We start from the raw sequence: 23,996 nt of genomic DNA, 5'->3' as shown, positions 1-23,996 counted from the left end.
AATCTGAAAATGTTTGCTTGCCTGAATAATCTGCAAGCGAAAACACCTTCTTGTGATTAGGTCAAAAGCTTTCAATGTAGCCTTATATAACAACATGCCAGACCAACTCACACAGACTAAGAAATAGACTTTTAAGAAAAGGAATCTACAAATTTCTTATGTCCAAAGATACTTTTTCCAGACAGAGCAGGTGGAAGTCATTCCGCAAACGTTTATTAAATATTCATTTTTTTATCCCTTTTTAAAAAATTAAATTCATTTTCTAGTGTACACAGTTTAGAGACAGAGAAGATTAAAGACCTAAGAGGTTGAAAATTTGGGAACTAAAATATGACTATGTAAGACAATTACTATTGAAACGTTCACTTACCCAGGACAAAGAAATGATGTCAGTAAAACATTTGTTTTCCACTTCTCACCACCAAAGGCTGTGGAAGAAAACAAAAGTGGTATGCCATACAGACTTTTCTTCAAAGCAAACCAAATGACCATATTTGTCTGGCATTAAACAAATTTTCAGACAGCATTGGGTACCACTCCTAGAAAATCACACTAGCAAATGATGTGGTATTCCCTAGGTGATGCAGACCAGAGATGCACATCACAAACTTTGCTGGATAAGCCCTGCTCTCAAGATGTTTGCTTCAGCATAAATCTAGTATCAGAGGAAGGTCATCCAGACCACTTCTTTTCCAATCTTTTTTTTTTACTTCAAAATAAAACAAACCCTTAGGTTCTAGGCCAGTTCCAATCCATGGAACTGGGTAAAGAAAGGGCATACTGAGGATTCTCCTTTATCTTGTGGCCAGTTTCAAAATCTGTTATACAACTAGGAACCTGCAAGCCTCAAGTGCAACACATTTAAGTTTCCACAGCAGGTCTAAATCTTCAGGGCTCATGTACCACTGCAGTTACTGGGAGGGGCTGGAGGTGGGGGTGGGGCTTGGGTATGTCAGATCAGGTGACTGAGAAGAGTAGGACAGTTATGGCCACTTAACAGAACAAATTTGCTCATGAACTTTTTAATATGCTTTGTCCCTCTCTAATTTCTTTTCCTCACTTAACTTTTTTTTTCAAGTACACAGAGTAAAAAATGGTTTTCTGTTTCCAGCTTAAAAGCTGAAGATGAAACTGGCTGAGGTGTGAGAACAGCTCTGATTTCTTTAAAAAGTTGTAATAGTTTGTAAGTACCACTTGCCTTAAAACAAAATGACAAATTATATACATGTGATTTGAATTTGCAGCATTACTGATTAAGAGACTATTATGAAATTATTAATTCAGGGTTTAATACAATTCCAATCAAAATTCAAATAATATTTTTGAAACATTAGAAATGATTCTATAAAATGAAGTATTTTGTGACTGGGGCCACATGACAGCACCTCTTGAATGTTCTGCCTGATTAATGGGCAGCTGGGGGATCTGAAGGATGGAGCAGGAGTTAAAGAGGGACTGTGTCTGGGCTGGGAGGGAGCATGAGCTAGAGCTTCTCACACAGGGAACAGGACACGGGGAGTTCCTGGGGCAGGTGTGAAGATACAGGAAGAAGGCCAGCATGGTTGAGAAAGAGGGAGTGCTGCATGGGAGGTAGGGGTCCAACTGTGGCTCAGCTCATGTGTGTTAAACTACACGTGACACCCACAACCTTCTGTCCTTTAGGAAAGGGTGAAAAAGAAAAAAAAACTTGGGACAAAATACACAAAAAGTAAAACACAGACACACATACATATAGCACGTCTCATTTTCAGAGAGCACTGTACCTGGCAAACTCTAACAAATATTTCTACTTGGAGTTGAGTCTAGCCAACGTCACTTTTAGGGCTGCCTATGTAACCTGTGTTTTACCTCAAACCTTCTTCACATCAACCGTAGTTCTGTCCCATCTTCCATTTTGTTTGTTTGTTTTTGCTTTTGGTGGGCCCTTTTTTTCCCCCTAATTTATTACTGACATATATAACTGACACAATGTTATATTAGTTTTCAGGTGTACAACAAACTGATTCCCCAATTCTATATATTACTCGATGTTCACCATGATAGAGTGTAGTCACCATCTGTCACAACAGTACTATTGGCCACATTTCCTATATTGTATTTTTCACCTCCGTGAATTATTTATTTTACAACTGAAAGTCTGTACATCTTAATCCTTTTTCATCTATTTCACCCATCTCCCCAACAACCTCCCCTCTGGCAATCACCGGTTTGTTCTCTGTATTTAAGGGTCCATTTTTTTGTTTGTTCTGTTTTTTTAGACTCTACATAAGCAAAATCATAGAAGATATTTGTGTTTTACTGTGCAAATGGACAATAATATTTATTTTGGTATAGTTCCAATAGTTCTATTTTTGCTTTTGTTTCCCCTGCCTGAGGAATGGCAGGGGAAACAACATAAATATGCCACTAAGGCTAATGTCAAAGAGATTATTTGCCTGTGTTCTCTCTTCTAAGAGTTTTGTGGTTTTAGGTCTCACATCTAGGCCTTTAATCCTTTTTAGGCTTACTTTTGTGTATGGTGCAAGAAAGTAGTCCAGTTTCATTCTTTTGCATGTAGCTGTCCAGTTTCCATGTGCTGCCTAGCACCATATTTTAAAGAGACTGTCTTTTTTCCCCATTATATATTCTTGCCTCATTGTTGCAGATTAATTGACCATATTAAGTGTGAGTTTATTTCTGGGCTTTCTGTTCTGTTCCACTGATCCGTGTGTCTGTTTTTGTGCCAGCACCATACTGTACTGTACCATACTACCGTTTTGTCATGTACCTTGAAATCTTGGATCATGAGACCTCCAGTTTTGTTCTTTCTCCAGATTGCTTGGGATATTCAGGGTCTTTTATGATTCCATACAAATTCTAGGGTTGTTTTTTCTAGTTCTGTGAAAAATACTCTTAGTATTTTGATAAGGAATGCACAGAACCAGTAGATTGCTTTCAGTAGTATGAATATTTTATCAATATTACTTCTTCTAATCCATGAACATGTCTTTCCATTATCTTCAATTTCTTTCATCAGTGTCTTACAGTTTTCAGAGGATAGGATTTTTTTTACCTCCTCCCTGTCACTTTAAATTACAGATTAGCTATGAGACTATCTCGATAGACTTCAGAATTCCACAGCAAACACTGGCATTCACTGCCCCTAGCAAAGCTCCTTTTTCTAGTCATCTAGTCATATCCCATCCTTACTCTGTGGCCCTGATGCTTTTTTTTCACTCAACTTTATTTTTCTTTTAGAAAGCAAGAATACAACAGATTACCACTAATTACATTATAAAAGCAAATTAAATTACTTCAGGGCTCTTTAAAATAGTGCAATCTTAGTTTAAGTACAGTCTATTTTTCTAAATATTAAATTGATGCAATTATAAGCACAACCTCTTTATGTAAGAAAAGTGTTACTATATGTATTACTTGTTTTAGTTAATAAATCAGTGATACTCATAAGTATACTTTCTTCCTTTATTAGTCTATATATGTTTCTATGAATGTAGCAAATCTAAGTTGTTCAGTCAAATCTCTTTTGTCAAAATGTAAAAGAAAAAGGACAAGGGGGATTGTGGATAAGCAACACCTAAATTTGCTTACCTCACTGTTCCAACAGTTTTTAACAAATAAATCTAGAGATGGCCATCCGTTTTACAAGTTTCTTTTAAATAAAGATACACACCTATAAAACATATTATTTCAAGAACAGATGCAGTGATGTAGCAGAGTAGGTTCCTAGCCTGACAGTCAGGGTGACTTTTACTTACACTTATAAAATCTGGCAGCAACATAGCCTGCAGGAGTGCCCAGCAGCACCCACAGGACCACAGCACAAGTCATCAACGCTCCTCTGTTGGCAGGTGACAAAAATCCCAGGCAAGCGAAAACTAAAAAATAAGTAGTTTTAAGTTATAAATTTTATTAGTTTCCTTTGTTGTGAAGTGACTGAAGACCCCTTTCATTTTTTAAACAAGAAACCAAATACAATTTCATGAATACACTATCTTACCTATGGCCACGCTAAATCTTAGCACTATTTTTAGGTACTTCACCAATAGGATCATAAATAAAGCAATCTCTACTTTGGATGCTTCTTGTAGGGTCCACAAGACCCCACCTTTCCTGCCATCAGGGAAGGCTGACTGGATGCTCACGAGTGCTTTCCGCTCTTCAGCTCTCCTGAGATTTTAAAATTGGGTGGCTCAGTTGGTTAGGCATCCAACTTTGACTCAGGTCATGATCTTGCAGTTTGTGCATTCAGACCCCAAGTTCAGCTCAGAGCCTGGAGCCTGCTTTGGATTCTGTGTCTCCCTCTCTCTGCTCCTCCCCCACTCACGCTCTCTCTCAAAAAAATAAAAATAAAAAATAAACATTAAAATTAATATGAATATAGACATTCCCACCATGAAATATTCCCACTTTAAAAACAATACTGGGTCCTCTGGAGTGAGAACTATAACCTTCAAACACAAGAGACAAGATAGAATCTGATCAATGAATAAAACAAAAAACATTTCATAATACTATTAGCTTTCTGAACACAAGTTACTGAAGGACTTGGTCATTGATTGACTCAGGGAAAATCTGGCTTCTCCCCTTATTTAATTGGTTAGTTTTATTTTTCTTCCTTATATAACCTACCTAATAAGAATAAAAATACTACCTTGTATTTGTAGACATTCCTGGCTTTAAGCTGGAATTCAGAAGTTATGACTTTTCTCAGAAAGAAATTCAAGCGGTTTTCTAACCCCAGGAGCATGTATTTCTCTGAGGTATACATAATGAGGCACATGTCCACTCACACGTTCTCATCAACACCAACCAAGGGGCAAGACTAGAAACTCATGATCAGCAGGAAACTGATCAGATTTTCAACCAAAATGCATCCCCCCCCCCCAATCCCCACAAGACTAAGAAATGGACTGTTCTGGAGGAGAGAGTTCATATTTGAGCATTCAAGGAAAATGATCCCCAGGAACTCTGAAACTTTCCTTCCTTACAAGTTCATTTTCTAGCAGACTCCAACAAAGATCAGGTGATGACTGAAGGCAACTCCCAATAAAATTTTCAACAACATTTTATCCTAAGGCATCCATTCTGCTCCTCCAGCTCTACCCTGGCTCTCTGGGGACCTAGTGATCCCCAACTAGCTTTCATGCTATCCTCTGGTTGTGTCCAAACCTCTGTCATGATGTCTTCTCCCAACCTACCCTCTTCAGTATAATATACTTAAGAATTTTAGCCCTCCCCATCATAGTTGTATCTCCTTATCTAAATAGATAAAGATACTAGTTCTAGTTAATCTTCAGGTTAGGCTTCAAAGTGATGTATACCTAAAGGTATACATCAATGATTCTCAAACTTATTCAGGTGCCAGATATTTCGAAGTGTGAATCCTCTTTGTAAAGTATTTATATAGTTATTCCATCATAAAAATTTGGAACAATTTTATTAACATAAAATGATTTTAGCATTATATATTTAATATGCAATCAAACATAAGAACAAATGTTCATTAAAAAATTATTAGGAGCAGGGTGCCTGGGTGGCTCAGTCGGTTGAGCTTCCGACTTCAGATCAGGTCATGATCTCACAGTTCTTGGGTTCAAGCCCCGCATCGGGCCCTGTGCTGACAGCTCAGAGCCTGGCGCCTGCTTCGGATTCCGTGTCTCCCATTCTCTTTCTGCCCTTCCCTACTCACACTGTTTCTCAAAAATAAATAAACATTAAAAAAAAAAAAATTATTAGGATCACTTGGGTGACTCAGTCGGTTTAATGTCCTACTCTTAAGTTCAGCTAAGATCATGATCTCAGTCACGAGATGGAGCTCCATGTTGGGCTCCTTGCTGGGCATAGAGCCTGCTAAGATTCTCTCTCCCCCTCCCTCACTCATGTACTCTCACTGTTGTATGTATGTATGTATGTTGTATGTAAGCAATGAATCACAGAAATCTACCCCCAAAACCAAGAGCACACTGTACATACTGTAGGTTAGCCAATTTGACAATAAATTTTATTAAAAAAATTATTAAAAGGTCAGTGGTTTCTGAATTCTTCCAGTAATAATTCATTTATTTCATTTACTTATGTACTTATAGTAAAAATTCATTTGTTACTGTTCATCAGTAGAAGGACCAATAAAGGAAACATAAGGGAAATAAAAGTAAAATTTAGAAAATTCCATGAACATTTTTTTTCTCTCACAATTAGGAAAAACTGAAAAAATACTGTATTCCCAGGCTAACCAATAACTCTAAGGGGAGGGGGGGGAGGAGGAGCTATTTTTTTTTTTTTTTTTAAAGGTTGTTCTAGGGGTGCCTGGGTGACTCATCCAAAGCGTCTGACTTTGGCTCAGGTCATGATCTCACAGTTCATGGGTTTGAGCCCCACCCTGGGCTCTGCACTCTCAGTGCAGAGCCTGCTTTGGACCCTCTCCTTCCCTCTCAAAAATAAACAAACACTTAAAAAAAAAAAAAGTTGTCCTAATTGACAAACATTTAAGTAATAACACTTCTGAAGATTTTCAGGTGGCACAAGGAGGAGCTATTTTTTGTGTGGGAAGATCTCTCTGGAACAAAGCTACAGAAAGAAAGTTCCTCTTTTTCTTTTGGTCTCTCTCAGTAGAAGCCAAAAACATCCTGGAATCCTGATCCTACTGCTCCTGGTGGCATGGGACAGTCATCCTACATGACCCTGGTTCCAAGCCACCTAGACTCAGACCCAGATGGTCTTCAGGTACCTAATCATCTCCAGCTCCAACTCCTTGACAAAGGCTTGGTCTCTGTGCAGCTGTAAAGGAGATATGAAGTCACAGTTTTCCAGCACAGCTAACACTGCCCCAAGAAACGTATAGCCAGAGCACACACATGTAAAAGCCAAAAGTACTCTTAGATACAATCTAGTCTAGCTACTTCACTTATGAAAACTGTTTTTCTAAATTATTTAGAAAAAGTATTTTCTATTTTTTAATTGTCACTTAATACTTACATAGAGTCACGAAAGTCATAATTAAAATCTGTGTCCCTGATCCCAGGAAGACTGACAGCAGCATCCCTTTTCTTGGAGGGCGGAATATATCACCATGAACCAGTTTCCAGCCAAATTCTTCCTGGGCATCCTCCTAAAAAGGGAATGAACTTGTTTAATTGATATGTGGTCACCAAAACAGCTATACAGTTTGTTCACTGGTGAATATGCTGATACAAATTTTTTTTAAACTTACAAATGTTAATATTGATTTCTATTCCTAAGCTTTATGTTATAAAGTTTGACTCACAGAGCTTTATATAGTTTTCTTGAATTGTTTTTAAAGGAATGTTGTATGTTAAGTTCCATAAATACAGTCATTGACAAACTTTAAAAAAAAATACAAAGATAATGTGATACTTACCTAGTTCTAGTCAAACTTTATAATCCAAATTGATGACTTAATTTTTACTCACACTCTACCCTTTCCCATCTACGTCTATTAATCTCCAAAATGAGCAAATGGTATTAGACTTCATGGCTACCTTGCCAGGTTACAGTAGGCTTAAATATGAGCATATGAAGAAGTTTGTGTCACCAGCCCTAACTGCTCCCCTGATCTCAGATATACATATACAATTGCCTAAAAACAGTTCCACTTGGTTATTTAACAAGCATCCTGAACAGAATTAACCACAACTGAATGGATTTTCTCTCCCCATCTATATTTGCTCTTTCTGCAGGCCACCCCCAACCCTGTAGAAGCTCCATCTTGTCAGCTGTTCAGTCCCCAAAACCCTGGAATCCTCCTGGATTCCTTCTTTTAACACCTTGAATACAGTTCTTCAACAAATCCTCAGCTCTACTTCTAAAATATTTCAACAGAACCAACACTAGCCCCTGTAAAGACTCTGGCTTTCATGCTGAGTGAAATGGGAAGCTACTGGAGGGCTGTGAACAGGAGTGAAACAATCTGAGTTATATCTGAACAGATCTGCTCCGACCACTACAATAAGGGAGGAAAAAGGAATAGAAGAGGAAAAAGTGGAAGCAGGGTCGCCCTGGCCTGTATCCCATGGCACCTCTGTACAAATTAAGAAAAAAAATACCATTAGCTGAGCAATCATTTGAAATTGCTAATTATGAGAGAGTATTCTGAAATTATTTTAATATTTAATAATCAATAAAAATAATGAAAAAGAGACTTTAGGGTGGAAATGCTAAAAAGACAATAAATATTAGCATGTTCTTTTTCTAATTAGAATAGGACAGAAAAGTTGAGAAGAAAAAGCCAAGAAATCAGGAAAAGAAAACATAAAATTTGAGTTTTTTGTATTCATTACAAGTCACTATGAGTCCTGTGGAAATAATTGCTATAAAATGAAAAAGTATAAAATGTAAAACGTTATACAACTTAAAATTCTTTTTTTTCCAAGTATACACTTATTTTGAGGGAGAGACAGAGAGAGAGAGTGAGCACATGAGTGAGGGAAGGCAGAGAAAGAGGGAGAGAGAATCCCAAGTAGGCTCTGCGTTGTCATCAAAGAGCCCAATGTGGGGCTTGAACCCACGAACCACGAGATCATGACCTGAGCCGAAACTAATAACTGGATGCTTAACTAACTGAGCCATGAGGTGCCCCCAATTTAAAATATTTTGAGGGGCACTTGGGTGGCTTGGTCGGTAGAGCATCCGACTCTCAAATTTCAACTCAGGTCATGATCTCAGGGTCATGGGATCAAGCCTCTCATCAGGCTCCAAACTGAGTGTGGAGCCCGCTTAAGATTCTTTCTCTCTCCCTCTGCCCCTCTCCCCTGCTTGCACACACTCTCTCTCTAAAAAAATTAAAAAAATGAAAATTAAAAAAAATACATTTTGAGAATAAATGAGGTTGGGAGACTAAATTACTTTGAATATACCAAAAGGTTGAAATGATAAAATTCAGTTAAAATTACTTTTGAAAAATTAAACACACAAATAAAAATTGCCTGGGAGTTATTCCACTCAGCTTTGCTGTTTCACAAACTAGGGGCATGCTGGGAATGAAGACTGAGAGAGGTGACAGGACATACATGAATAGAGGGGACAGAACTGGAGCTGTGAGCAGTGCAGCTCTGAGTGCTAGAGTGACTAAATTTCTAGAGAAGACCTCTAGAGAATATTTTTTAATGTTTCTTTTTTTTATTTATTTTTGGGAGAGAGAGAGAGTACGAGTGGGGAAGGGCAGAGAGAGACATACACAGAATCCAAAGCAGGCTCCAGGCTCTGAGCTGTCAGCACAGTCCTGACATGGGGCTCAATCCCACGAACCATGAGATCATGACCTAAGCCGAAATTGGACGCTTAACTGACTGAGCCACCCAGGCGCCCCTATAGAATACCAACTCTTTTGTGTTCGCTTTGGCAACACATATACTAGAATACCAACTCTTTTTTTTTTTTTTTTTAAGAGAAAGAGAGACAGAGCATGAGCGGGGGAGGGGCAGAGAGCGAGGGAGACACAGAATCAGAAGCAGGCTCCAGGCCCTGAGCTGTCAGCACAGAGCCCAATACGGGGCTTGAACTCACAGACCGCGAGATCATGACCTGCGCCTAAGTCAGACGCTCAACCAACTGACCCACCCAGGCGCCCCCAGGAATACCAACTCTTAAGGATCATCTTCTTATTTGAAAATGTGAATTCAGGGTAACTTTTGAGAAGAATGTTTTAGAGGCAGATTCTGTCTAAAGCTATTATTTCAACTTTTCCAAAGAACAAAATAAGAACTACTCTCAGAAGACTAGAGAACAGTTCAAATGTTTCACTCACCGTAGAATCCATCTGATTATACCTGGCAATATCTTTATGCAGTGTCCGTAGCATAATCATAGCCACCATTCCAGACAAGAAGAGCACAATGACCAGGGAATTCATGATACTGTAGGAATAAGCATGTCAGGATTAATCTGTAGCTTCGTTTCCTTTTCAAAATGTTTATTCAGGCACATTACAACATTGATCAAAATCAAAATTTGACTAAAAATCCAACAGATTCAATGAGTTGTGCTCTGTTATGTGTCCTTCTAGTGGATACAGAAGTTTATATAATTATCATAATAATCTTATCATAATTTGTTAACTAGAAATTTTTTAATGTTTATTTAGAGAGAGAGAGAGAAAGAGAGCGAGCACACAAGCGGGGGAGAGGGAGAGAGAGAGAGACACAGAATCCAAAGCAGGCTCCAGGCTCTGAGCTGTCAGCACAGAGCCCGATGCGGGGCTCGAACTCAGGAACTGTGAGATCATGACCTGAGCCGAAGTCAGATGCTTAAACCACTGAGCCACTCAGGCGCCCCAAGAACTACAATTTTTTTTGTCTATGGCCATTATTAGTAAATAACCACTATGCCCATATAAATGTAATGCTGCAAGGACCAATAAAGGTCTGTACCTTCAAGAAATTATAACAAATTTATTCAATAAATTAGTGAGTGTCAAAAGGCAGTCAACAAAATAGGAAAAAGAGTGATGGCATCATGAGTAGCTTTCCAGACAAAAATTTTGAATCATGCTCTGAAGACAGAGTAATTATAAGTAGACATAACATGAGCAGTAGCTTCTGTTCATTGAGCACTCTTCCACTTCCAGTAAGGTGCTCAGATGCTCTGTTTCATTATCTCTGTTAATCCTCAGAACAGTCTTGTGAAGCAGGTAACTCCACATAAAGAAATGGACTCTGAGAAACTGGGTGGCCTGGACCGACTTACAACCAATGATTTAAAGCCAGGATTGAACACAAGTCTATCCAATTCAAAAGCCCAGACTTCTGGATAACTGGAGAGGATTACAGAGTGAAAGTGATATTCAAAGGGACAAAACACAGAACAAGCACAAAGCATAAAGTGGATTAACTCTGTACTCTTACCTAAACCACTGAATGTGGGTATGAGGCATAGATTCCAGTATATAGTCCCATCTAGAAGCCCATCTGATGTTTTTATCTTCCTAGGGGGATAAAACAAAACAAAACTCTTTAAGCATTTGCTGACAAAGTATATTAAGAATCCAAACATTTCCACTCAAAGCTTGACCTTCCATTCAGTTAACAAATGTAATTTCTCATTATCATAACTTGGTTTAGTCAGGAGTTTGAGAGTTTAGCTCTAACTCAAGTCTCGGGGAAAATCAAAATGAGATTAAGCAGCAAATAAAAACAGTAAGAATTCCTAAAAGTCCCTAGTTACCTGTATTTTTTTAAAGTCTTGCTTTAAATTTTAACTAGTAAAAGTTTAACTTAGATATCAAAATTTAGAGCTGTATTCACTTTTTTCAGAAAATTGAGTGGCATAACTTATTCTTTATGCTCTTTGATGTCATCTATCCATGTCAATGAGATACCAGAGTCATAATTTAGATACACTGAGCATCTGGCAGGTATCACCCACAATGAACTCTTAATACCTAAAAAGAAATATAGAGTGTTTCTTGCACTAGGCTTGCAAAATTACACACTATAAAGGGAGAGTAAATGTCTCAACTATATTCAATTAGCAAGACAGTTTATAAAAAAAGAGGAGGAATACTGCCTAAGATTCTCATAAAATGAACTTCTACTTCCCTAAGAAACTTCTCCATTAATGAAAGCACTTCCTTGAATTCCCAAAGAACCTATATAAATCATCTACCATCAGGAAATTCTCAATTAAAGTTTATATTAATCCAGACTTAAAAATAGTGTTGCTGGGACACCTGGGTGGCTCAGTTGTGTTAAGCATCTGACTCTTGGTTTTGGCTCAGGTCATGATCTCATGGTTCAAGCCCTGCGTCAGGCTCTGCGCAGGTGGAACCTGACTGGGATTTTCTCTCCTCTCTGTCTGCCCCTCACCTGCTCCTGCTCTCTCTCAAAAATAAACTTTAAAAGAAAAAAGTGTTGCTCTCCCAAATGCCTGTTGCATAAATCTTTGACATTTTCATACCACCTTCTATGCCTGTTTTCTTTATTTTCTTGTTTATTTATTTTTAAATTTTTTTAACGTTTTATTTTTGAGAGACAGCATGAGCAGGGAAGTGGCAGAGAGAGAAGGGGACGGAGCATCCAAAGTGGGCCCTGTGCTAAGCCCATGTGGGGCTCAAACTCACAAACTGTGAGATCATGACCTGAACTGGTGATGGTCACTCAAATGACTGAGCCACTCAGGTGTCCTTCTTTTTTTTAAGACTTTTTTTTAAAGTTTATTTACTTATTTTGAGAGAGACAGAGAGGGAGAGAGGGAGAGAGGGAGAGAGAGAGTGAGAGAGAGAGAGAGAGAGAGAGAGAGAGAGAGAGAGAACGTGCATGGGGAGGGGCATAGAGGGAGAGAGACAGAATCCCAAGCAGGTTCTGCACTGTCAGCATGGAGCTCAATGTAGTGCTCAAACTCTTGCTGTGAGATCATGACCTGAGCCAAAACCAAGAATCACTTAACCGACTGAATCACTCAGGTGCCACTAAAGATTTTTTTAAGGTTTATTTATTTATTTTTTTTGGGGGGGGGGAGGCAGGGAATGAGTGGAGGGGCAGAGACAGAAGGGGAACAAGGATCCGAAGCCGACTCTGCTGACAGCAAAGAGCCCAACGCAGGGCTCAAATTCACAAACTGTGAGCTAGCTCATGACGTGAGCTGAAGTTGGATGCTTAACCACTGAGTCATCCAAATGCCCCAACCGACCTCTACGTCTATTTTCTTTTTCTACCTTTTGCTTTCTATGTATCTCTTATGACTTAACATTTAATCAGGTTCAATTCTCTAATCAACCATACTTCTCATTTAAATGGACACTTAGTTTTTAGTGTGATTATGTTGCCTGGTGCACTGACAAACTATTCCAAATCAGCTCATTAAAAGCTTATGTATTTGACAAGGTTAATCATTAATATTTTTAATTAGTTTACATAGTATGAATTTAGAATTTCTGAGTTACACTAGAGATAAAAACAAACTCACCTGGAAGCTAACAGAATAAGTATAGGCAATTTTGATCTCCCCAGAAGCCTTGTTACTTATATCCATGGGGGGTCCAGAGCAGTCCGGTTTATCTATATGGGTATGTTTGAAGCTGTGGGAGGAAACATTTTGGCAAGATGCTGATAAAGAACAGTTGAAAAAATGGGGTAAATGTTACAGATTTTGTATGTATTTTACAATGCTAGTGATAGTCAAGGGTGAAATTATTCATGTCACATTTAATAGTACAAATATTTGTTTTATATAAATAATGGGCTTAGTTGTAAGTATATGTAAATTATTATTCAAAATTAGAAACAAACTTTTGAAAGCACTATACATGAAGAACATTAAATATCTTAAAACAATAAAAACAAACACTGAGGGAATTTAAATTAACTGCCATCCAATAATGGCATGCATTTCTTAACCAACAGTAGCATGGGAAAAAGACTAATTCAATGGGGGGGTGGGGGTTGAGGGGAAGTCATGAAAAAAAAATGGAATGCTCCATCAAAAAAGGGATCTCACAAATAACTGATAGGTACTTTCACACTAAAAATATTGACAACTTGAAGAGATGCTCTTTCACTGACTTGTCACATACAGGCATCTAACACTGCAAGGAGACTTTAGAAATGATGGCACTAATCAGCCCATTTAGGGGGCACCCAGTGGGCTCACTCATTAGAGCATGGAACTGTTGAGCTCAAGATCACGTTGGGTGTAGAGATTACTTTAAGAAATCGGCTCATTTGGGCATCTGATGAGAGGTCAAGCTGCAATATTGGAGGCAGTGCTTTTCCACCAAAAGAGGGAATGCTGCGCCAACCACTCACGTTCTCCATTCCTGGCTGACACAGAAAAGCTGTCAAAACTTCCTGATTGAAAAACAGAACAAAAAGACACTTTGGCTTGACTACTTACCATAACAGGAAAAAAAATATATTTATATGGCTTCTCTGGACAACCCACAACTCAGTAACAAATCACACTAAAGGGAGTTTTAGTAAAATCAATACTGAGATGTCAGATTATATGCCAGAATACTGATTTTTTAAAAAGTTAACTGGGTCCCAAATATTTATTCTTTGGGAATAATTTCACTCACATTTATTTACTTATTTACTATTTTATTTTCATTTAATTTTTTAAAGTAAGCTTTATGCCCAAAATGTGGCTTGAATCTCATGACTGAGATAAGGAGTCACATGCTCCACTGACTGAGCCAGCCATGCACCCCTTTGTATTTTAATTAAAGTAATCTCTACACCCAATGTGGGGCTCAAATTCATGACCTCAAGATAAAGAGTCACATGCTCTTCTGACTGAGGACAGAGCTGGCCAGGCATCCCTCATTTATTCACTTTTTATCTATTTGTATAGTTACCTTTTTGGTTCAAGTTTGGCAGCCACTAATCTTGCTCCCATGGACCCAGTTTCAACAACATGATAATATATTTTGATGTCAACATGGTTGAAGATGTAAAATGTATCTCTTTCATGGAATTCTGACTGTGGAACAAAACTTAAAGGTAGAAAACTGGCTGCACAAGAGTCAAAACAAAACTTTAACATGAGGCACAACAAGTAGGAAAATTTGAGCTAAGACAGAGTTTTAGTCCTTCCTTATAAAAACGTTTAAGTTTTAAGCTGAAACTCTCCAAAAGCCAAAATGAACTGGCAGAGTACAAATTATGCTTCTTTAATATTTTAATTCTTACATATAAATACCTGTTAAAAAGAACACATCTAATATTTTCTATCTTTCCACTTATGATAAAACTAACAAAATAAATTTTAGAATATTAAATGTTATGAGCATACCAAAACTTACACATTTCAAAATTGAAACTTATAACTTCAGACTAAACCCTAAACCTAAATAATTTAAGTGTGTGTAGTCAACTCTCCCAAAAGCATTAGCCAAACCAGTTTCATGATCAAGCTGATGCTAACTTCTACTACCAGGTCATACTAGGAGATTAAATCAGGTTGACCTGATTACACAAAATTTAATACACATCCCCAATAATTTTAATACTTTCTATAGTAACATCTTTATTATTGTTTTTAAATATAAAAGAATGGCTATAAAGGCATTTACTTTTTAAGAAAAGGTATAATACTAAACTCTTGCAATATATTATTTTATGGACTTGAATTTGTAATACAAATTTCATGGGCTTGTAATGAGGTCTTTTTGGCACTCCAGTAACCTTTTTTTTTAATATATATAAGATTTATGCGTCTAACTTTTAATAGAGTCAGAACATACAAAGTCCTAGCCCTTAGCCTAGTGCTTAGCATGTAACAGACACTCAGTGAATGCTGAACTGAATCTGAATTATTTAGTGCTAGAGTTAAACTTATATATTGTTAATCTGGCTTAAGTCAAAGATCTAAGTAATTGTGCTTCAGACATGTGAATTGTACTCATACAATGAATGTAACCAATTTTGTGCAGGTAAAGACTGAATCCTTCTACCAAAAAAAACACATATTTTTAAAAAGTAGCATAGAGGTTTTTTTCACGAACTTACATTAATAACACAGGCATCTTTTGCATGGCCTTTATCTGTAATGTAACAGCCAATAGGAAATCCAGGATTACAGAACCTCTGACCATCTTCTACATCATAACACCATGTTACAGGCATATTATCCACAATCCTAAGCACAGAAATAAAAGTCAAGTTAGAAATCATCAAACATGACTAACAAATACTGCTCAAAACTGTGTTACAACTTCATAGAATTTAGATATCTATAAATGCCTTCAGATGTCAAAACTACAACAAAAGAATTTTGATAAAATGTAGTACTTCATAGGCAATAGCATTATGCCAATATTTGATATGCTGTAGTGAAGAAAAAGACTTTATAGCTTCATTGAAACTATAAATGTATACAGGAAAGAGAGTTTTATAAATTAATTTACTGCAGTTGCTAATTTAATATCACTATCTAGATCTGTTGAGTATAATTTACCTTTTGCAGAACACTCAAAAGCTCTAAATTAGGTGCAAAGCAATGTATCTAGTTCCTTGGGAACAATTTAATGGAACAGCATAGAAGCAAATGTCCTTTACTACTAGGTAATTCAATAAAAAGGGGAAGAACATAACTGCAAGATGGAAAAATATTCAACTTAAGGGCCAGTGAAAAAGTGAAAATTACAGTCTTAATCTATTAAGCTGTGTAAATCCAACTTATGTGTAAAAGAAATGCTGCTATAAAACCAGAGAAACAAAAATTTAAAGTGCTATAGTGACAAAGAACTTTTTTAAAAAGGGGATAAAAATAAAGAATAAAAGAATAAGATTCTGTAGCACTGTCTAAACTACATTAAAGTCCGAGCATGTGGTCCCCAAATGCCAAGAGCACACTACAGGATACAAATTAAAAAATATTACTAAAAATATAGTAGCTATATTACAGTCATAAGATGACTCCAGGGCATGTTTTATTTGTTAATTAATGTATGCCTTAGGAAGTAAAATTATGATTCTATATGCACCCAAGGTGTACATTAATGACCTAATAAAACATGTCTCGTCACATTTAAATGCTATTTAATAGTACCCAATATACCAAATTTTAGAATCACCTTCACTATTAAGTTGCTTATTATTATAGCCAGCAGGCTAGCAGCTCCCATGAAAAGACTATAAAATATTAGAAGTATAAAAGCACTGCTACATAAAATAAATAATTCAGATTTTTTGGTAGCTTAAACAGTTAATTGCTTTAATTTTTTAGATAGAGGATGAAATGCAATCAATGAATATATACAATATATTAATTATAATATCTTTATGCTTTCATCACAGAGAAAGTACTACATAAAAATTACAGTGCTAGCTATAAAAAGAGAAATTAAGCAGCAATTTAGGCTTTTTTAAAGCAAGCATCCTAAGTTTATCATTTACATAATGCCTTGACACAATAACCTTTTCCTGGTAATAGGAAGCATTTAAAAAAAGAACAACAAACACTTGGAAATAAATGTAATAAAATTTAAAGAATATAATTTTCAATTACTGCCTTGCTAAGTTAGGGAGTAGTACTTATTTAAATTTATAACACCAAAAATACTAAAAATCTTATTTTTAATCTTCACAGTGAAAAAGAAGGATTCAAAAGGATAAAGGTTGGCCCCAATTTTTTTTTTTTTTTTTTTTTTTTTTACCATCTAGGACTTCTTCCCATTATTTTCCTTTACAGTCCATGGGCTCCATATAAAACACTTCTATTAATGAAGCCTCATCCACTAATAATTTTTCCCCAATAAATTAAATTCCCAGAGTTTCCGATCAGAACAGAATAACCCATGTTATCACAATATATTCAGAAAATTGTAGTGAAAAGCAAAGAAGCTTGGCATTTAAGTTATTCTATATAGTTTTAACATGGGTACATTTACACTATCTGTTAGGATTTTGAATTTTTAAAAACATTCTCCCACTGCTAGCTTGCTGAGATCCAGGATTAGAACTCACTAGACTAAAATACCTTCAAAGACCCCTCTATGTCCAATAAGGTAGAAAACGTAAGTACTGTGATACCTAGTTATATAATTATACTTTTATAAATAAAATGTCACAAACACCTGGAAATTTGGGCAAGAAGTATAAGCACAAACCATGCAGAGTATAGCTGAAGGGAATTCGGTGCCTGGCGCTATCAAAACACTAGTCTCAAGAATCAAGAAGTAGCTCAGGACAGAATAAGGCAAGAAAATCCTCAAATTGTGTTCCAACATCCCAAATTATGAATTAAAAGTATTTGTCAATTTAGATAAGGAAATTAACTATTCTTAATTAACTGTTCTCTAAATGGGTTGGTTTATTAGCTAATATTCGGTTATTGTAATCGTTTAAAAGGTAGTAAGGTTAAAAACGTCATGGGGGAAAAACTACAGTTCATTCATGCAATGTAATACTACACAATTATGAAAAGAATAAGGTAGATACAGGTCTACAGATGTGCTTTTACATGACAAATGCCCAGATTTTCTGAAAAGAAATGCGCAAGTTTGCAGAATAATATGTACAATACTTCAGTTGCACTATTTTAAACAGGTACACTCCTGTTATATGCCTGCATATGCACAGAATATCTGGGAACACATAAGAAATAATACTGCTACCTCTGGGGAACAGGATTAAAGAAGTTGAGGGTGGTAGAAGATGTTTACTTTTTACTTGATATTTTCCTACGCTGCTTGTGTTTTTTCACAGATATATATTGTTTCATAATTTAGAAAATGATTATGCTCCCCCCAAATGTCTCAGTGCAAAGGTTAATAAGAAGTGCTACATTCACAATAAAATTCCGTAACATAACACTATACTTTTAAAGGTCTTTCAGATTTCTAAAGGTTCATGCTATTTTATCTCTATCAACTCTGGTATCTATGCTGAAAATCAAGTTACACAGTAAAAACTTTCTGAAGTAAGTCAAAGACAGAAATATACTCAACTTAGGGTTCAACTAAATTATCAATGTGAACCAACATTTTCCAAATGTGTAATGTACTGATTTAAAGACTAAAGCCCAGGGGCACCTGAGTGGCTCAGTGAGTTAAGCGTCGGACTTCATTCAGCGCAGGTCAAGATCTCATGGGTTATGGGTCGGGCCCTATGTAGGGCTCTGTGCTGACAGTTCAGAGCCTGGAGCCTGCTTCAGATTCTGTGGGTGTCTCTCTCTCCACCCCTCCCTAGCTCTCTCGCTCTCGCTCTCTCTCTCTCTCTCTCTCTCTCTCGCGCAAAAATAAATAAACATTAAAAAACATTTAAAGACTAAAGCCCAGGGGCACCTAGATGCCTCAGTCGGTTAAGTGTCCGACTTTGGCTCAGATCATGATCTCGCGGTTTGTGGATTTGAGCCCTGCATCAGGCTCTGTGCTGACAGCTCAGAGCCTGGAGCCTGATTCAGAGTCTGTGTCTCCTTCTCTCTCTGCCCCTCCCCCACTCTCACTCTGTCTCTCTCTCTCTCTCTCTCTCTCTCAAAAATAAACATAAAAAAAAAATAATAAAGACTTAAGTCCATTGTCCACAATTACCAGACGATATATTTGTGATACAGCTTAGAGTTTGGCTAATAGTTTCAGACCTGAAATCATAAACTCTTCTGATACAACAATAAAATGATTAATCACCAGCAACTTTCAAGTTTTTTAGGCAGAATATAGCATAAGTTTGCAACTGATATACCTATCACAAATTACTGAATCAATTTCATTATCAAATGCTAACTTCATAAACTATTTTAAATTGTTTATTCTTTTTATTATGCATTTTGGCATCAAAGAGTACCTATGTTAATTCCATCATGAATTAGTTAAAAATATTTCTAAGCTACTGAAGAAGAGGTGCTTCTATTATCTTTAGGAGCAAGCTTCTTGACAGTATTCCAAGAACACAGGTTAGAAGAAATAACTAAAAATCACCTATAGGCCTGAAGTCATTCTTTATTCTGTCAACAAGTGAGTAGCTATTAATAGCTAAACGGATAGGGGCGCCTGGGTGGCGCAGTCGGTTAAGCGTCCGACTTCAGCCAGGTCACGATCTCGCGGTCCATGAGTTCGAGCCCCGCGTCGGGCTCTGGGCTGATGGCTCAGAGCCTGGGGCCTGTTTCCGATTCTGTGTCTCCCTCTCTCTCTGCCCCTCCCCCGTTCATGCTCTGTCTCTCTCTGTCCCAAAAATAAATAAACGTTGAAAAAAAAAATTAAAAAAAAAAAATAGCTAAACGGATAGAGTAGCTATTACTCCAAACGTTTACACCTCCTAGAGTAAATGGAGGTGAATGAGGCTGACATGAAACTCTAAAAACTGAGCCTTAGATATCATTTTGAAGGCTGTTAACAATTTGAAGCAAACTGAAAATACCAAGGAAAATTTCAATTACTTATGAATAAGCAAATGTACCCAACTTACACTGATTCAGCAATTACATAGTATTCTCACAGTACCAAAGAAATGAGGAGATTTCAAGTTCTTGTTTGCACTGAGGCTCACAAGAGGAAGAAGCTGACACAAGTGTAATGGGCAAGTGTCCTTCCTTATTCCAACGGTGTCCTGCTATGAGAAACTTGTTTCCATCTGGTTTAGCAGACTGAAACAGATTCTATCAAGGTCTGGCCAATCAGAATGAATTCCCCTAATTACAGACAGACTAGTTCACGGATGGGCAAGTGACCCAAGGTTGCCCCTCTCTAGGACTTTTAGGGGGCAAGATAGAATGACAGGCTCCAACCACAGTATTTGAGCCACAGGGTCTGGGCATGTCAAACTGAGATCAATGGTTCCTAACCTCCCTTGCACTGGGCAAGTGAGCATGAGATACTGATAGGATAAACATTCAAGAGGAAGTACATGAAGACAGTCTTCTTGTTCACTATCTCCAGTACCTTATACTTTTTAGAAGAGGCAAAACATATGTAAATTAGAACCCCACACAGAGTAAGGTATTTGTCAGCAAAATTATCTTGAAGAATAATGATCATACTTCAAAAGTTGGATTTTCAGACCCTTTTAAAAATATTCTACATTTGAATTATGTATAAAGAGTCAATACTACCTTATTTTTTTGAGTTAACTACTTTAGAAGCAAAAATAAAATAGGTTTAAATGCTTTTTGATTGTAACACAAACTGGTAAAGACCTAGTTAACGTAACATCACAGTGTATAAAATAAAAAACAGGTTACTCAAAATGTAACTGTTTTATTTGAAGCAGATGCTATGTATCAAACATTAAATGACGTTCAAGTTTGTTTTCCCATGGTCTTTTTTAAGGCCTCCAAGTATAAAATAACAGTATTTTTCTAGATGACTGATCCAGGTCCTTTCCCCAAAGCATGAATATGTTCTTATTAAATACATGTGAAAAAAAGAAGTACTCTAGGTACCAGGTCTAGGAACCAAAAGAAGTACCAGATATTACAGTAATCTAAGCAGTTAAAAATGATACTTTAAGCTGTCAACCTTAGTAATCCTTGGCACCTAAAAGTCAGACTTCATGCAATTACTATCAACAAAAAAATCAACGGATTTGCTACATTTTATAGAGTTAATGAAGTAATTTATACAGTCAACGAAACAGAGGTTTCATCTAGAAAAGGAAAATACCAACAGTCCAAAATCTCCATGTCTTACCAGTGATGTTGATAATTCAGTAGCATGCTTTTTTTCAAGAATTCTAATTTTTGTTTGTCTTCAGCTTTCTCTGTATGGTATGTTTTTGTACAGACAAGCTTGCAGGTCTCCTCCTTATTAAATGTAAACTGTATTAAAATAAAGTGAAAAGCAAATTAAAAAATATCTAGGTCCTTCACACCTATGCCATAAGCAGAGTAAAAATACTGGTCTTGTCAAATTACTTCAGTGCATTAATATTGATAATATTGTAAAATTTCTCATACTTCAATTACATTTAAATTTTAATCTATTTCTCTAAAAATCTAAATCAATTTTCCTTTTGATAAGTAACAGTTTTTATTTTTATTTTCGATAATTTGAATCCACTCACCTTTTAAATGTAAATGAACCTTAAAAGGGGAAAAAAAAACATGTAGCACAAAATGGAAATCAGTTCTTCTACAGTAATGGCCTCTGATGTTTTGAAATTATGGAGTTGAAGGCTTTCTAGTAATAAGCAGACAAGTTTTTATGCCCATATATTCATTTGATGGATGTTTGTTAAGTGCCCCCTATGAGCCAGGTAATAGAGATTCAGCAGTAAGTAACAGACTGTGATGACACAAGAAAAAGTCAAATTTGGATGTCTAAAACTCAGGGTAAATGTGCTTCTCTTTTTACACACATTTGAAAAGACTGTCAATTTTCATGATCTTATTTAAATAAAATTGAAACAAATAAGGTTTAAACAAAAATTAATAATTTAAAAGTTAAAACACTAAGGAGTCCTCCAATTTTGGAGCCTAGGACTTATTTCATGTGTAAAAATAATGGTATTCATAACATACTGCATAATGTAAGTATACTTTATCAAGATCCACTTATGTCTTCATTTTAAAAACGTATTTCTGGGGCGCCTGGGTGGCTCGATCGGTTAAGCCTCTGACTTGGGCTCAGGTCATGATCTCACGGCTCGTGGGTTCGAGCCCCATGTCAGGCTCTGTGCTGACAGCTCAGAGCCTGGAGCCTTTCAGATTCTGTGTCTCTCTTTCTCTCTGCTCCTCCCCCGCTTGCACTGTCTCTTTCTCTCAAAAATAATAAACATTAAAAAATTAAAAAAAAAAGTATTCCCTAGTTTTCTAAAGGCTGTAATTTATTAAACTATATATAGTCTGCAATTGTATACCATTCAATAAACTCAAACTTTATTACATGGAGTTAAAAAAAACAAAAAAACAAAAAAACCTTGCATATGTTTCACTTTTAAGCAGTTCAATCCTTTGCACATGGTTAAAACACCTAAACCAGTTTTTGTGCATGAGCTGGCAGAGGAAAGCTTCAAGCGCAGCCCACTGCTGCCACCTGTCAGCTAAGAATTAAGTTTTGTCTACACTGCTACTTCTGTAAATGTAGCAATGTTTGTGCAATTATCTAATATTCTTAACCTTATACACACCTTGTAAGTTCCTTTTTAAAGGGAGGAAAATGAAAAAAAAGAAGTATACATACTAAGGAATTAGAAGGTAAGTGTCAAATTTACATTCAGCATAGACACTGCTAGTTATACTAAAAGTGGCAAATCTTACGCCTCAATCCAATGCTTACTGGGTTTAGGCAAGTCAACTCTGTGTTCAACTGTGAAGGAAAACAGTAAAACTAGAGAGGATGCTTAATCATCATAATAAGCATTTATTAACTCATGTAATCCTCCCACCTTTGAGGTAGTCTCTTTTGCTGAATCCTTCTCATCTTCCTCACCTAGTAACACCAAGTGCCCCAAGGCTCAATCCTTGGAATCCTCCTCTTCATTATCTATACCCACACCCCCTTGGGGATCTCATGAGTTCCTGATACACTGATTTTTACACCAATGATGATTTTCAAATGTATATATCTAGGCTGAACCCCTCCTCCAATGCCAGACACATATATTGAAGTGTTTACATCTCTATTTAGATGCCTAATTTCCCATTCCCCCCAAACCTGCTCTTCCCAGACTGTCCCATTCTAGAAAACAGGAAATCCACACCCCACATGCCATCCCTTAGCAAATTCTGTTGTACTGACCCCACCTTCAAAATGTAGCCAGCTTTTGAGATTCTGACAACACAACACCTACTCCTATACTCCATGGTCTGAGCTATTATCGGGTCATACATATCTCTATGATTGTGTCAGCCTCCTAACCAGTCTCCTGGCTTCTCTCCTTGCTCTCCCATGGTCCTCCTCAACACAGCAGCCCTAGTGATCCTGTTAAAATTTAAGCCTACTCAATATCCTTCAGTGTTAACCATCTTGCTCAGATATACAAGCCAAAGTCTTTACAGTGGCCTAGGAGTTCCTATGTGATATGGTCCCATTGTTTCTCTGCCCTCATTCCCTGCTATTCTCTATCTTGCTCACTCGCTCAAGTCACACCAACTATTTCTGTACCTTCAGCCCACCAGGCAAGCTTACATCTTAGAACGGGTGCATGTGCTGCTATCTTCACAGAGAACATTCCCCCAGATATTCACATGGTTCACTCCTTTACTTGCCTCAGGTCTTTTGCTCGAATGTTACCTTCTCACTCAGCAAGACTTCTGCTGGCCCATTTAAAATTGCCAATTCTTCATTCACCTTCCCTGACTTATTTTTGATAGTTTTTCCATCAGCAATGGACACAGTATGTACTTTAGTAATTCATTTTGTTTCCTTCTCCTCATCAGAATATAAGGTCCATGAGGACAGAGATTTTTGTCTCCGATCACTGCTGCATGCCATACCTACCACCGTGCCTGGCACGAACATACTAACTGAGCAAATGAATATGGATGACTGGTTAGATCTGGGATGAGTCTATGACCCTGAGAATGTGGCTCCAGCTTCACATAACACACACAATCTTGTTTTCCTGACCTCAACAGCAGTCATAGATAAAAGACAGCAAAGCAGA

The 23,996-nt window shown here is 37.0% G+C and overlaps 1 protein-coding gene across 1 annotated transcript in view; it reads right to left on the bottom strand.

The window, feature by feature from the left end:
- TM9SF2 (transmembrane 9 superfamily member 2) overlaps window positions 1–23,996 on the bottom strand; it is a 64,713-nt gene that overhangs the window by 14,734 nt on the left and 25,983 nt on the right. Inside the window, exons 4-12 of the mRNA XM_027065159.2 lie at window positions 21,080–21,207; window positions 15,462–15,591; window positions 14,309–14,433; window positions 12,919–13,030; window positions 10,860–10,939; window positions 9,764–9,872; window positions 6,976–7,108; window positions 3,756–3,875; window positions 371–428 (exon numbers count right to left, since the gene is read on the bottom strand). Of these exons, the coding sequence (XP_026920960.1) occupies window positions 371–428; window positions 3,756–3,875; window positions 6,976–7,108; window positions 9,764–9,872; window positions 10,860–10,939; window positions 12,919–13,030; window positions 14,309–14,433; window positions 15,462–15,591; window positions 21,080–21,207 (995 nt within the window). The remainder of the gene's footprint in view (window positions 1–370; window positions 429–3,755; window positions 3,876–6,975; window positions 7,109–9,763; window positions 9,873–10,859; window positions 10,940–12,918; window positions 13,031–14,308; window positions 14,434–15,461; window positions 15,592–21,079; window positions 21,208–23,996) is intronic.

This window comes from Acinonyx jubatus, chromosome A1 (genome assembly GCF_027475565.1).
Source record: "Acinonyx jubatus isolate Ajub_Pintada_27869175 chromosome A1, VMU_Ajub_asm_v1.0, whole genome shotgun sequence".
Classification (NCBI taxonomy): Eukaryota; Metazoa; Chordata; class Mammalia; order Carnivora; family Felidae; genus Acinonyx; species Acinonyx jubatus.
Note: the sequence above shows the minus strand (reverse complement) of the source record. Positions and strands in the feature narration are given on the sequence as shown.